Source organism: Stegostoma tigrinum, chromosome 8 (genome assembly GCF_030684315.1).
Source record: "Stegostoma tigrinum isolate sSteTig4 chromosome 8, sSteTig4.hap1, whole genome shotgun sequence".
Lineage (NCBI taxonomy): Eukaryota > Metazoa > Chordata > Chondrichthyes > Orectolobiformes > Stegostomatidae > Stegostoma > Stegostoma tigrinum.
This window is the reverse complement of record NC_081361.1, coordinates 13908565-13924561: the sequence shown is the minus strand read 5'-3', so window position 1 is coordinate 13924561 and position 15997 is coordinate 13908565. Positions and strand designations below refer to the sequence as shown.

The following is a 15997-nucleotide window of genomic DNA, read 5'->3' as shown; positions in this document are numbered from 1 at the left end:
GCATTAGATAAAAGTAAGTTTTTTTTATCTTTTGAATTCTCCCAGGAGGTACTGCACAATGTGGGTGAAATCTCAGGACAGTTATTTCAGTGACGAGCGACTAGATGGATAGGTACTGTGACACTAAACTGTATAAATGTTCTTTCAGATCAGCAGCCACATTGGAGAGTTCCATCAGCTGACCTTCAGTACATCCATCATGTAGGTGATTGATATGTCCCCATGGACAATGCCTCGCCCAGTGGCAATTGTGAGTTAAGTAAAACATTCAGAGCAGTGTAAGGTGTGGAGGCATAGAAGTGCAGAATATCATTGGCTTTGTCAAACGTTAAAATTGCCAATAAAAGATGGAGCCTTACTGAGCAATTAGCTCCTTAGAATGGCACTTTGCAGAATACCTGCCTTCTGCTAAAGGATGTGTGTTGGTGGGTGGGCAGTGGAAGAGAGGGAGAGGGAGTTGGTGGAATTGCGTGAGGAATTCTGACATGGATTTTAGAATGACAACTTTCACATTGCACGCGGGTCTGGATTCTACTGTCGTGAACTAAGAGAGGAAAAAAAATCCTTGGAAATCCACCCCATGATCAACAAAGACAAGCTTGGATTACTTTGAATGTCGTATTGACATGGAATTAAGCCCCAGCTTTGAGGGTGTACTGCGAGGCTGTTCAGCAAGTTTGAAGGCAACAATTCCAAACAGCTGGAAAGCAATCTGGCACCGATGTGAAATTTGGTGAGTGACAAATCCATGTAGAGTAGTACTTTCAAGACACATCGGAGACACAGACAGGAGATGCTACCGCAGTGCATCAGGTTCATCCTTAATGCAAGCTACGTGTGAGTGTGGAAGCAATCGCACTTCCCTCTTGGATATTTGAGAGTTTGTAGAGTATACCAAATCCAAAATAACTTCCAATTGCTTGTTTTTATAGTTCCGTCTTTTGTTTGTTGACCAGGGCAGTATCAAAGGACAATGGAACTCTCTAAATTGACACAGTGGTAACTGAGGCCTGTCCTCTCAATTGGATGGGAGAGATGTCCCAGCACCATTACTGAGAAAGTAAGTATTCCTCATAACGTAACCAATATGTATCTCTCAGTCAATAGTGCTGTGACCAATGACAGTGACAATATTGCTGTAACAGTGACAGGTGGAAGGGTCCACCTTGAGGGACCCTTCTACCTGTGAATTGTCTGTTTCAATAGTGCCTACATTTCAAAAGTGCATCATTGTATGTGACATAATTTTGGGGATTTGTTGTGAATTGGCTGTATTGTCCTCTCAGGAAGTCTTGACAGTGCAGTCACCACCGTTGTATTACAGGGGTTTAAGCAGCTCTGAACCATAACTGAAATAAAACAGTGGGTTAACGTTTCAGATAGCGTGAGGGGGAGAGACCATAACCTCTGAATGGACCTTTCACATGTAATCAAACATCTGACGTACCCCTGTTTAGATCACCAATATCACCATTGTTCTTTTCCAGGTCTGGCTCAATATTTGGATTGTTGGTGTTTTTCTGTCTTCTTTGCAATTTTTTTTCTGGCATGTACAATTTGTTTTCTATTACACTGCATTTCAGTCCATGTTCAAAACCAAAGTGGATCTAATGGAAACAGAACAGATTCTTTCCATATTCTATTGCTTACTTGTTCCCTGTTATCCTCCGACCTGAAACCTCCAACCTGCCTTCAGCACGTGGACTACCTTTTCCTAATTACTGAGACTTCTGACAAAGGGTCACTGGACCTGCGAGATTTCTCTGCAAATGCTACCAGTCCTGCTGAGTTTCTCCAGCAATTTTGGTTTTTTTTTCCAACTTCCAGCAGCTGCGGTTTTAGATTAATTCCCAAATTTGATTGTGGAAGCACAGAAAAATATAGAACAATTGTACTTGCTGTTAGTGGGAGAGTACCAGATTTGCTCACTTTGGTTTGATTGTCATAGGTAGTTACATACATAGGATTACATAAAAGATAGATTATTCAGCCCAGGCAGTCCACATTGGTGTTCATGAGTGTTATCTTTCCTCTTCATGATTCTGTCTGCCCTTCTCCATTGTATACTTATTTGGCTTGAATGCAAACATCAATAACTGAGTTTCATGTACCCATTTTTCAATCCTGTCCTGCAAGCAATAAAGCCTACTTTTAATAGTTTTACTTAGATTTTTAGTCATTCATGGGATGCAGATATCGCTGGTTTGGCCAACACTTAGTAAGCATCCTTGATTGTCCTGGAGAAGTGGTGGTGAGTTGCCTCCATAGACCAGTGCATCCCATGTTGGTAGGTATCCTCACCATGTTCTCAGGTAGGGATTTCCAGGAACACCAGCAACAGTGAGGGAACCATGATTGTAGTTCCATGTTAGGTGGCTTGGATAGGAATTTGCAGGTGGCGGTGATGCTGTGGTTGAGATCAGGTTATTTGGAAAGTGCTGTCACTATCTAGGTGAGCTATCACAGTGCATCTTGCAAATCGTACATATTGCTGCACACATTTAATCAGAGAGAGGGGGAATAGATGTTAAAGGCGATGGATAGGGTACCAACCAAGTGTCCTGGGATGGCATCAAGCTTTTTGAATGTCGTTGGAGCTACACTCACCTGGGCAAGTGGGGAATATTCCATCACACTGCTGAATGTTACCTTGTAGGTTTTGGATAAGCTTTAGGGGTGAGTTATTTGCCACAGAATTCCCAGCCTCTGACGTGCTGTTGTGGTCACAGGACTCAAATGGCTAGTCTATTTCAGTTTCTGGTCAATGGCAACCCCCAAGATGATGACAGTGGGTTTTCTGTTCTCTTAATGCCATTGAATGTAAAGAAGAAATGGTTAGATTCTCTCTTGTTGGAGATAGTCATTGCTTGGCACTTGTGTGGTGTGAATATTACTTGCTATTGGATGTTGTCCAGGTTTTGCTACATACAGATGTCGACAGAACCTCAGTGGTGCACATTTTAGTGATTGATATTTGTACGCTGAGATCCCTCTGTTCCTCTAGCTAGATTTTCCTCTTCTAAGCAATGAGTGACCTCCTTCGAGTTCCTATCAATGCACAGCATTTCACACTTACCTGTGTTGAACTTAAGTTGCCAACTATTTGGCCATTGGACATGTATTCATACATGTGAAAATAGACCCTTTAGTCCAACCACAACACACTGACCATATTCCCAAGCTAAACTAATCCCATTTGTCTGCACTTGGCCCATATTCTTTCAATATCCAAATATTTTTGAAATGAAACTATCTACATCTGACACTTCTTCTGGCAGTTCTTTTCCAAACACAAACCACTCTGTGTCAAGAAGTTGCCCCTCATGTTTTAAAACTTTCTCCTGTCATCTTAAAAATATGCCCCCTAGTTTAGAACTCCCCCACCCTAAGGGGAAGACCCTTGCTATTCACTTTATCTTTACTCTTCATGATTTTATAAACCCCTAAAAGGTCACCCCTCAATTCCTACACTCCAGTGAAAATGATCCCAGCCTTTCCAATCTCCTTTTCTATCTAAAATCCTCTCTTCCTGGCAACATCCTTGTATTTTTTTCTGAGCCCTCTGCAGCTTAATAACATCCTTTCTATAACTGGGTGAACAGAACTGTACACAGTACTCCAAAAGAGGCCTCATCAACATGTTTACTTTAGTTATCTGATTCAATCTTCCTGCAATCTTTGTTGGCTATTCTTCCCAATGTGGTGTCATCCACAAATTTAGAAATTGCCTTTATGCTTCCAAAGTCTCCATCGTTCATGTAACTTGTGAACACCAGTGATCTTGGCACTGATCCCATTCCAACACCACTTCCCACTGTCTGAGGGGTAGTTAGAAGTGCTGATGCTAGGGTCAGAGATAACACAGTGTGGAGCTGGAGGAACACAGCAGGCCAGGCAGCATCAGAGGAGCAGGAAAGCTGAGTTTCGGGTCGGGACCCTTCTTCAGAGTTTTCTGGCCTGCTGTGTTCCTCCAGCTCCACACTGTATTACTTCCCACTGTCTACCACTCTGAGTAACTATGCTTCACTGCCACTCTGTCTCTCGAAGCCTCATGTAGTAATTAGGTAAAACTGACATCCGGATAATGGCCTGATTTGAGAGAGGCTTGCAGAAAGGAGGACTGTTGTGTTTACATATGTTCAAAGACTGGGTGCAACCTGGTCAATTCTGACTCCATCACAAGTTTTTAGGGAAGCAAAACATCGAGCGATGAGGATAACAGCTTTTATTTTTGAATTAGTTCTATACAGACAATAAATTGTAAGACAGTTTCTCAAGCGTAGAAACAAAATAAGTTTAAAATGTAGGAAAACCATGTTCAGTGTGGCTTAGCTCCCGATCATTAAAGAAATATTTCAGCAGTGAGTTAAGTTCCAGTTTATCAGACAGAATACCAAGTGTACAGAGGTAAGGATTGAACAGTGTGAGAAGCCAGGTCTGTACATCCAAGGTCTGCATGTCTGCTGGAACAATGAAGTTTTTTGCTATAGACAGAAAGCATCACAGCCAGCAAGATATGTGAGTTTAACCTGCCTGTGAGTGATATGCTCAGCTGCATGTGGAGGAAGCCTGGCTGAGGCACCTCAATGACAAATAATTCGCAGATTTAAACACTGGATCCTGGTTGTCGCATGCCCACCTGTTCCTGATTTTTCAGTTTCAGCAACAGAGCAGCTTTCTTATTTATTCTATAAATAGCAGCAGGAGTAGACTGCGACAGCCCCTCATGCCTGTTCCACATTAAACAAAAACATGACTGATTTTTAACCTCAGCTCACTTTCCCACACAGTTCCCCACATTAGATGTCAGAGGTAAGTTTTTTACTCAGAGTGGTTGGGGTGTGGAATGCATTACCAGAGAGGGTAGTGGAGTCAGCCTCATTAGGGGCATTTAAGTGGCTATTAGATAGGCATATGGATGATAGTATAAGGTAGGGGTGGAGATTAGATAGGATTAGGGTAAAAGTTTGGCACAGAGGAATGTAACCATCCTAGTGAAGACATTTCTTGTCTTATCATGAAATGATTGGCATCTTATTCTGAGATCAGGCCCCCGGTCCTAGACTTGCCAGCAAGGGGAAACAGCTTCTCAGGATCTGAAAGTTTCATACACTGTTCCGAGGGGCTCACTTCTCATTCTTTGAAATCCTTGAGCGTACAGACGCATGGACTTAAGTTGGAGGAATGTGAGTGCCTCTTGTCTGAGGAGTTTTGTGCTTTTTTTTCTGGTTCCTCCTCTGTGTCAACAGTAGTCAGAAAAATCTACTCAAGGACCTTAGTGGTCAGACTGGCAGGTAGATGGGCTAAAAGCTCGGAAGCTCCAGGAAGTGGTGAGGGATACAAGGAATTGCTCAAGGTTGACGCCCACACCTAAAACTGTGAAAGAATTGGCAGCAGATATTTCCAACAGTGGATGGTTGTTGGAGATTTGTTGGCGGGGGGTTACAAGCACAACCAGCATGACTTCAGAAATGCATTTGTCTCTCTGTGTGCTGAAAAATACCCACAAAGCAGCTCTACTTGTATTGTTAGTATGAAGTGATTCGTAAACTTTACATTCCTTGAATGAGCGAGTTGCTAACACTGAACACAGTCTTATGCATATTACAATAGTCAAAACAGGTAGATTACTTAGAACAGAGATCGTCTGTAAATGAGCAGCAACCATTGAACAACATTAAACAATATTCTTAAGTGGCAGATAATACTGAAGATTATCATCATCACTCTGACTTGTCACAGTCGGGTTTTGTACTGTTCTTTTAAGCAGAGAGCTCAAATCCCCACCATTCAACAAGTTTTAAATAAGGGCTCATTCAAGAAAGCTCTTTATCTATATAGCAGCCTCTTGCTATCACACACTGTTTATAGCTTCCTCTCTAACAAAGAAGCCATGGCAAGCTACATGGTACAATACACATTCTCTATAACCCACTAACACATTGGTCCAGAGACAATATGTGATTCTTACATATGCTTATTTCTCTTATCACTGACAAGACTATAATTTCCGCCCATTCTCCTCCTCCTCCTCCAACCGTCTGGACCGAAGCTTTCCCTGAAATCAATTTGTAGCATGAATTTCATCATATTCCTATGCAAACTGTTAAACTACAACCATTGTGGTAAAGTGGAGGAAGACAGTGGTGTGGTGGGAATGTCACTGGTAATAGAGAGAGTTAGGTTTCTGCTCCAGAGATAGGGGTCCAACATGGGTTAAATCCAACCCAACGAGCTAAAAAGAGAAGTGAAAGCTAGTTCCAGAACGATGACTGCAGGAATATCATCAAATAATGTTGAAACCCACAGATAGAGGGAGGTGGGTCCACGGGTTGAAAAATCAAGGCCTTGCCCGAAAGTGTGCCGATCATATCTGCAAGTGACTGTTCATACTTTGATAAGGCTAAATGAATTATCTAGCCCTATGGGACATATGCCTGTGAAATAGTCCATGTCACAGAAAATGCCACAAATATCATGACCCATGTTAGCTCGAGACCTCCTGTCATCATCGTGCCCCTTTTGGCAACAGAACACTGCATGCTGGGATTGAGTTGGTGTCATCCTGGTGAAAATGATCCCTATCCTTGACCGGGGCATTGGGAAGGAGTGGGAAGGCTGTGGATGAAGTCACAATGCTGTGGAGTTTGGTCTTTCTTTCCAAAAAAAAGACAGCCACAATGACATCTGACAAAAAGTGAGTTGGAATTCCTGTCCAGCAGGAGAAGGTTAGACAGGCACGAGTCCCTCCCCCCACTACTTTATACTCCAAGTTCCTGGCTTTAATTTGGGAATATTACAGTTCCAGTGTAATCTCAAAGGAATCAGAGGCAGCTGACTGTGGTGAGATTCCCCGGAAGGTATTCCACTTGCCCTCTAGTAAATGATGCCATCATCCTCATGTGCAAAGACTAAGCAATCATAATCTGAAAGCTCCTCGAAGAATTTCAGGATGTTTCTCAGGCTGGAGTTTTCACTTTTAATTTGAAGCCAACTGATTACCATTGTTAACACTGAGGAAATCCTCATGTTCACTCTCTAGAACAGCTTGTTGTTCCCTGGTTATTGCGACTTGGGTAATGGGTCTGCGGTTGCCTGGGTCATATTCTTTTGCCGTTCTTTTAATGAGAGGGTTCACATTAATTAGCTTTTATGTCCCCAGTTAGTCTGTTCGCCCCAGGCGTCTGCAATAAACTTTCTGTGAAGACAATGCATACCCTCCCATGTCTCCTCCCTATTCTCCCTAACAATCTTGAGGGCAATAATAAAGCTATTTGGCATCAAGAATGTATTCATTTTAGGGCTGTCTTTGCTGCATTCATTGCAAAGATTTCTTGAATATTGTGCTCTATATATTGCAAGACATCCGTATGTTCTGAGCTGTTTTAAAATTTGTTTATGGAATGTGACCTTCACTGGGTGGACGAACAATTATTGCCCATCCCTGATTGCCCTGGAGGAGGTGGGGCTGGACAGGCACCTTCTTGAACTGTTGCAGTCTTTGGGGTGAAATATCATTGCTGTTAGGAACGATGTTCCAGGATTTTGCTCCACCTGTATGATATTGTATTCTCATACATGAAGTGGTAGTTAAAACATTTAAAAGCGATTTAGATAGGCACACGAATAGGAAAGATTTAGAAAAAATATCCGCTAAATGCCAGCAAATGGGACTAGTTTAGTTTGGGAAACTTGGTCAGTATAGACAGGTTGAACCGAAGGATCTGTTTCCATGCTGTATGACTCTACGGTAAATTTAGGAGACGCTGATTTACTACTTTAATTTTGACTTCAAATTAGGTCGTTGGGAGGTGGGTGGTATTGGAGCTGCATACCTAACATGGAGTACCTTGGGATAGGGACTGCAGCACTGGAACTCCTCCAGTATGTGCCACACACTCTGCTGACAGTAAAGGTAGGCAAAGGATGGAATTTTACATGGAGATGGTGGCCCTGCCCACAATCTTCTAACCCCCCCACCCAACCTTTTCTGAAAAATTTGCAGCAACTCCACCTGCGCTCGCTCAGGACATCCTGCACCAATTTTGCAGCCATCAGTTGGTTAATTGACCCACGGTGAGACTGCCACATCCACCTACTGCCACACTTGGCTGTGCTAAAGAAGAACTACTTCCTTTCCTCATAGGCTCCCTCACTCTGCTTGGACATACTGAGCTGTGGGTAAAGACCAGTGGAGATGAACGGTAGTGGGCATGGCACCACTGCTATGGAATTCAGTTTTATACAACCTGGGTTGACCTGTAATATCACCACCAAACCCCCCTCCCCCTCCCAGACATTATGTCTGTACAGCAAATTTCCACCTTGTCAACACTGTACATTAAATATTAATCCTTGCGACCAAAGCAAGATTATCAAAAGGAAGTTTGCGTAATATTTAGGTTTACGCGTGTGTGAAGGACTTGTACCTCTTTCTGGATCAAATTTTGGCACAGGTTGTTATGCCACTTGTTTCTTTCAACCGTTGTGTTTTGATTTTGTTTTTTATTTACCTTTGTGTTTTGAAAGAAATAAATATTTCTTCAAGGAACTGGCCAATGATGGCAAGTGCAGCATTTATTTCCGATCCTTTACCAAGGTGGTGGTCAGTTGCCTTTTTCAGCTGCTGCAGTCCACCTATTCGCTTGTATTCAGACCAGGAGTTCCACCTCGGTCTGAAAGTGAATGTAGGTTGGGTAAACTCTCAAACATCTAGACCTGGTCGCCCTTGCAACTGCAGAAATGCTCTGTTACTTTGATATGATGGAATAAGCCTCTTGATCATTCTAAATTAGCTGGCATCCAATAATACATCTATTGTTATTAGAATATTCTTTAATCTGCCTGAATTCACATCCTTTTCTATGCAAGTAGATAATATGCACAAAATTTTGCTTCTTTTAAAAAAAACTGTTGAGGCAAGAAATCGGAAACAAAAGCATAAATAGCTGGAGAAACTCAGCAGGTCTGGCAGCATCTGTGGAAAGAAAAAGTCAACGTTTTGCGTCCAGTGACCCTTCAAAATGGAACAGTTCTTTCTCCTCAAGGCACTGGTGTGTCTTGAACCATACACTGCCAACTTTAGGGGAAAATATTGAAACACAAAAGGAAACATTGCCTCTTGTGAGAAAGTGTCAGCCAATAGGAGCTGGGGTGAAGGGGGAGGAGGCAGTCAAGTGTTCAGGAGTAATGGCAGAAATGCAGGCATTCCTTCTGATTTAACCAGAGCTGGGGTTAAGACCCATCCACGAGTCCTGGGACACTTCTGCCAGTAGACGTGGATCCAGGCAAATTGTTCAGTGTTCAAAGACCAAGGGAATTAAGTTTGAAACAAAAAGCAACAGGAGGAGAATAATTTATCAACAAGAGACTTGGGGGTTAAGAGCGTAACTGGGCTCAAGAGGCAGATGTGTTTCCGCAGAGTAAGTGATTGAGGTAATCAAAACTCATCTTCCTAACTGGAACTATTTTGTTCAGAAAGACCAGTATAAATATTAAAACAGTTCCTAGGTCATAGTGGTGAATGCATCCAGGATTTTCTCAGCCTCTGTGGAACCTGTTGATTTATGAAGCAAGCTAATAAAACTATTGGTGCACGTTCTATTATCTTAGCATTGCTGGCTGCCCTGTGACCCAGCTACATACCTAAGCAGCACACAGTGTGAATGTGTCTTATGACTGCAGAGGTAAGTTTGAACTTCAGTGTGATGTATTTATAGATGTGCAGGATCTAGTTTTGATAACAGGATTATTGTTGGCTGTGGGAAATGGGTGTGTGACAGACTCAGCTATTCTGTGAGAGTGAACTTTGAGAAAAATATTGTTAGTTAAACAATGTACACTTTTGTTAAATGATATACTGTGGCATGCACATTGGCCACCTGTTGGAGGAATGGCAGTTTTTAATTTCTGTGATGCTAGTCTTGCATCAGAGTGACACGTCTTAAGTTTGGGTTAAGATTCACTGCAAGTCGTCTTCCTTTCATTTGCAATCAAGTTTTAAAATAAAACACTTCATGGCTCTAAACTAGAAGTTATTGCCAAGTTACTATCTGAAGGAGTAATCTGGAAGGCAACACTCTCTATGAAATGTAGAGTGTTCCGGAGCCTTTAAATGTTAAGGTCTAATGAGTGAGATCCCCTGATCAGAATTGGAAGCTGTTTCCTGACCCTGATCTCTGGAAGAGCTCTAGAGGCTTGATCCAGGAATCTTCCCAGATGAAGCAGCTCAGTGCAGGCCAGGAATCTATGCAAGTGGCAGCCAGGTGGATTGGTGTGGAGGTCACAATTCTTTTCTTAGAAACTGCTTGCTGCATTTCAAGGATCCCAAATGCATTTTGACAGCTGCTGAGGTAAATTAAATGGCAGAGGGACCCATTGTATTGAAGATAGGACAGGATTGCTTTTTGACGAGAGGACTGTGACCAGCGGTGTTCCAAAGGGATCGGTACAGGTCCATTACTTTTTGTCATTTATGAAAATGATAGGAGGTAGTGTAGTGGACAGTGAAGAAGGTTACTTCAGAGCATAATAGAATGTTGATCAGTTGGGCCAATGGTGTTGAATTTAGGAGGAGTGGGAAATGGAGCTTAATTTATGTAAATGTGAGGTGTTGTATATTGGTAAGGCAAATCAAGGCAGGACTTATTAACTTAGTGTTAACGTTTCGGTCCAGTGAACCTTCCTCAGATGCTGCTAGACCTGCTGAGCTTTTCCAGCAACTTCTGTTTTTGTTCTGCTTTACAGCATCCACAGTTCTTTTGGTTCTTATATAGTGTGTTGCAGAACAAAGAGATCTATGGGTGCAGGTGGACAGGGTGGTGAAGAATGTGTTCCCTCACTGGTCAGAACATAATCGGCATTGGGATGCCATTTTGTGGCTGTACAGGACATGGGTGGGGCTAATTTGGAAAATTGCATGCAATTCTGCATACCCTTCTATAGGAAGGATGTTGTTGGGATTGCAAGGTTTGAGCTTTAGGGAGAGTCTGACTAGGCTAGGATTATTTTCCCTGGAGTGTCAAAGGTTGAGAGATGACCTTATAGAAATTTATAAAATGAAGAGGGACCTGGATAGGAGAGTCCAAAATTAGAAGGCACAGGTTTAAAGTGAGAGGGGAAGGATCTAAAACAGATCTGAGTTGGAACTTTTTCATGCAGAGGATGGTGCGTGTGTGGAATGAACTGCCAGATGAAGTGGTGGAGGCTAGTACAATTACAACATTTAAAAGGCATCTGGATGGATATACGAATAGGAAGGCTTTGGAATGATACTGGCCAAATTATAGTGAATGCAACTAGGCCAGATTGAGAATGTATGGATGGTGAGGATGAGTTGGAGCGAAGGATCTGTTTACATGATGTATGCATCAATGGCTATGAGGAAGGGGTAGGATGGCAGGTTTTGGAGAGGAACGGGGGGTAAAGTCAGGATCTGCTGGGATGGATCCATTTAGAATGTTGACCTTGGGGAACGGAGAGGATTGGAGCTGTGTCCAGATTGGGACTGGAGTGGCAGGCAGTCTGGGTCCCTGGGGTAAATGCAGTCTCTAGCCACTCAGGAAACAGCAGTTAGTGTATTTGCTGAAAAGTAGAGTTCGTATTTTCACTTGCCTTCGTACCTGAGGATAATACACTGTCACAACTGAGCAATATTTTCCAATTCTCTTAAATCCAAGATCCAGTTTCCATTCATCACACTTGTTGGGGATGCTGAAGTGCAAGGTTGATGAGAGGGAACAGGAAGATTATAGTGTTTGAAATAGCCTATGGTGTTGAGTATTTAGGGAATAAGAAGTCAAATTTAATATAATAACAAAAATGTAGTGAATACTTGTACTTCTTTTCCAAAAAGGAAAATGTTCAATGGATCCGGGGGAAAGGGAGTAAGTGGATAGTTCTATCAGAGACAAGAGAGGCCGAATGGCCTTTATTCTGTGCTGTTTGATCAAATTCCTTTGATAAGTATTGTACTGTCTTATACAAATTTTCGGCTACTGAGTTCTGCCATCCAAATGCATGGCCACAATAATTGTCAATGCCCAGCTCTCGAATTAGAGACCAGCAGTTTCATTTGGATTGTCAGATAGAAGATAAAATTCCTTCCACTATGTCTACAATATAATGGTGTGATAGCTCTACTTTTACACTAGCCCTTGTTATGGCTGTACAGAACGTAATTAGGTCAGAAGAAGCCAATCAAAGATTAAAAATAAATAAACAAAAGAAACCAAGATCCACATTTTAAAAAGCCCTTTTCACAATCATGGTATGTCCCAAAGTGCTTTGCAGCCAATGAATAATTTTAGTAAGAGTTGTGATTTGCAGCAAGTGAATGAATGGAACAATCTGTTTTTGAAAGTTTCTTCAAGGATAAATGTGTGTCAGGACACCTCGGTAACTGTCCTGCCTGTCTTTATGATTGTTTCCTTGGATCCTCCATCCCTGCCTGAGAGTGCAGATAGAGGTTGTGAGTTGACATCTTAAAGATGACATCTTAGACAGTGCTACACTGCAGTTTTAACCTTCAATTTTTGTGTTCAGATCATGGAGTGGGAATTGAATTAGTGACATGGTGACTCAAAAGCCTGAATACTACCAACTGAGCCATATTTGCAGCCTTCATATACCTGTATTGGAGGTTGATTTGGAATCAGACACTGTAGGTGAAACACAGTGTTAACCCATTGTGGCGGCTAATTGAATTTCTTGTTTTTCATCCCTTAGCCATACTCCTCTAGTCCTTCAAATGTTTCCTTATTACATTCTACTGAGAGTAATAAAAAGAGGCAATTTGAACCAAACAGTACAAATGTTAAAGGCAATGGGTACAGAGAGACCTGGAGATGTGTGTCCACCATCTTTGAAGGTGCCAGGAAAGGTTGAGAAATTTATCAGAGAAACAAGCAATCCTTGGCTTTACTAACAGGGCAACTGAGTTTTAAAAAAAGCAAGGAAGCTATGCTCAATCCTTACAAAGCACTGTTCGAGCTTCAGGAAGTCTGCTATAGAATTTAATTCAGGAAGAATGTCAAGGCTTTAGAGAGGATGAAGATAAGATTCACTGAAAGAATATCAGGGATGAGTGAGTTCAGCCAGTGAAGCTGGAATCATTCTCCTTAGAAGAATTTGATCAAATTCTTCTAAAGTCATTTATCATAGCATCCCTGCAGTGTGGAAACAGGCCCTTTGGCCCAACAAGTCCGCACCAAATGTCACAGCATCCCACCCAGAAAAGGTGATGGCAAACAGATTCGAGTATATATTGAACAGGGGACAATACACATGACTGTAGAGAAAGTGAAATATAGTGGGATTCACTGGGTATTTCTTTCAGTGAATCAGTGCAGGATAACAGGTTGGTCTTTTGTGGTTGTATCAGGCTACCTCTTCCACCTTTACCCACTCCCAATCAAAAGATTGACTTGACTGACTTTCACACATTTTGCTTTTATAATGTTAAAGCTAAACAATGAATTGGAAAGTGTTGAATCCCTATATTGGGATATATTCAAAGTCTGAATGTGACTGCATCATTTCCTTTGTCAGAATATTAGTCATGGCCAAACAACCCTCCGAACAGAACAAACACTGGGTTGCACTGGTCAGAGTCGGAGATACTTTGACATGGCAGGACAGGTAGAATTTCAATTACCTCAATCATGCAGAGAAAGAATGATGGATGAATGGAAAAACTTTTCACACAAACTCGCTGAAGTCTTAGGGAAAGGATGATAGGGTCTCTCCTGATTTCCCAATAACTCAAGAGTTGGTAGTAATGGATGAAGTCAAAACTCAAAGGTGGAAAGGAAGAGGGATGGAAGGATAGATTCCCACTGTTTTGAGGTCCTGGGATGGAATTGGTTGTAGTGGCTGAGGGAGAAGAGATAACAAAACAATGACTAGTAACATAAATGTGTGTGTTACTGGAGCAGCATGTTGTCGACAGTGTACTGCACAGTTTGATCCCTTCATTGCCTATCCTCTAGGTCTCTTAAGTGAAACTGCTGTATCAATGTCATTCATGCCTATTGTTAAGACCCTATCCCTGATCCTGATCTTCATGGATAACAAACAAAAATCATTGCCTCTCGTTCCTCTGTTCCGCTTGAATATAACAAAATAATGTGTGTTTTGTGGCATTACTGCTGGTCCAAGGCCAGAATGCTGCTGGCTGGATTACATGGTGTCTACCTCTCTTCCATGTTAGTGAAATCTTAGCTCCCGTTCTTTCTGAAGGTTCTCCTCAGCTTTGGGGTCCCGGCAGGTACATTCATCTTGTTCGTCACAGTTAGCAGCAAAAGGGATGACCTGTGGCCGGGGAGAAAGAGCATGAACTCTACACAGTCAGATTTAAAGACAGAAAAATGTCAAGCAGGTCACCTTTTGCAGCACAGCAGAAACACGACAGATCCATAGCACAAAAGACTGTCAAGGGTTTATTTCTCTCCAAACCTACTAGAGAGAGAGATGTTGAATCAGAGAAAAAAAGGGACAGAAACAAAAATGGAAATTGTTATTTTTTTCTTAAGTCTTGAACAAGAGTTGACTAACTGAAGCAATGAGACTGTACATTTTTACCTTCATTTTCTAAACCAGATAGTTTGATTGGCAGTCACTAACAATCGATCACAATGCTCATACAATTATGAAGCATTAAAGAATTAGCCACCCTCATGTGAATGTTGGTCCTGACATTCAGCCAAGAAATGAGTTGTTTTTCCAGATAACTCCATTCATTATGTAGAAATGCCAGGCCAGGGCCTGAGAGCCTCCAGGGTACCATTTCCCCGTAGCCCAGTCCCCCCTTCTCTTTGCCTTCCACTGATACTGGGGCAGCTCTGAAACGGCAGGCCCAGCTCATTAGATCCTCTCATGGCCTATGGCAGAGGTGGAGGTACATCTCTTTAACAAAAATAGAGAAAACAATGGGCTAACAAGGTGTAGAGCTGCATGAACACAGCAGGCCAGGCAGCATGCGAGGAGCAGGAAAGCTGACGTTTCGGGTCTGGACCCTTCTTCGAAATGGGACGAGCTTCAAGATCTTCCCACTCCTGACCACATCTCACTGACCAACCCCAACCCCACTTCCTACCTACTAGCCTATCTGCTCCATTATCCACCTTACATCATCGCCTCCCACTCTATTTATTTCAGAGTCCCCTTCCCCTCCCCCATTTCTGAAGAATTATCCAGACCCGAAACGTCAGTCTTCCTGCTGTTCTGATGCTGCCTGGCCTGCTGTGTTCATCCAGCTCCACACCTTGTTATCTCAGACTCCAGCATCGGCAGTTCCTCCTATCTCTGAAAACAAAGGGCTGGTATGGGCAACACTTGATCTCATTACTTTGTAGAATCTTTGAATCCCTATGTATGGGAAAGAGACCATTCGGACCATTGAGCCTGCACTGACTCTCCAAAGAGCATCCCACTTCCCCCTACCCTGTCACACCTAACTTGTACATCTTTGGACACAGGCATTTCACCAAGGCTGGAATCGAACCTCGGTTCCTGGTGCTGTGAGGCAGCAGTGCTAACCCTGCTGTCAGACAGATGTGTGTTAACTCAGCTCTTGGAAAACAATTGCACACGTTAACTGTTTAGATAAACAGTACCCATTTTATACCTTAAAATTTTTAGTATATATGCTTTAAATGGAAAGTGGGTTGTCTTAGGGCTGGCTTAAATTTGACTCCATGGTGGAATGTTTTGTAATATTGTGAAATAGGCTCCACACCATAGTATATGTGCTGGTGAAAATAGTGCAAATGAACAAGCAATTTGTAGCATGACAGATGAATTTAAAATTGATACCAGCTGAGTTGTGACGCTCCACCCATAGCTTTACAAAAACAGCATTTATTATTTTACCGCTTGTGAAGCTGCAATTTTGCAGTGTTAAACTGGCCACAGAAATTTAATTCAAGTGACTAGCAACTTTAGTACCCATTTATCGGCATCATAATTTTTTGTGGCTGCCAATTGAACTATCTGGTTC

At 42.2% G+C, this 15997-nt stretch overlaps 1 protein-coding gene across 2 annotated transcripts in view; it reads right to left on the bottom strand.

The window, feature by feature from the left end:
- The window catches only part of pappa2 (pappalysin 2), a 525171-nt gene that overhangs the window by 18212 nt on the left and 490962 nt on the right, over nt 1-15997 (bottom strand). Inside the window, exon 22 of one of the 2 annotated variants that reach the window (XM_059647766.1) lies at nt 4209-14310. The exons of the other annotated variant lie outside the window; for it this stretch is intronic. Within the exon in view, the coding sequence (XP_059503749.1) occupies nt 14206-14310 (105 nt within the window). The 3' untranslated portion in view covers nt 4209-14205. Of the gene's footprint in view, nt 1-4208; nt 14311-15997 lie in introns of those variants that run through there. 2 annotated transcript variants of the gene reach the window in all.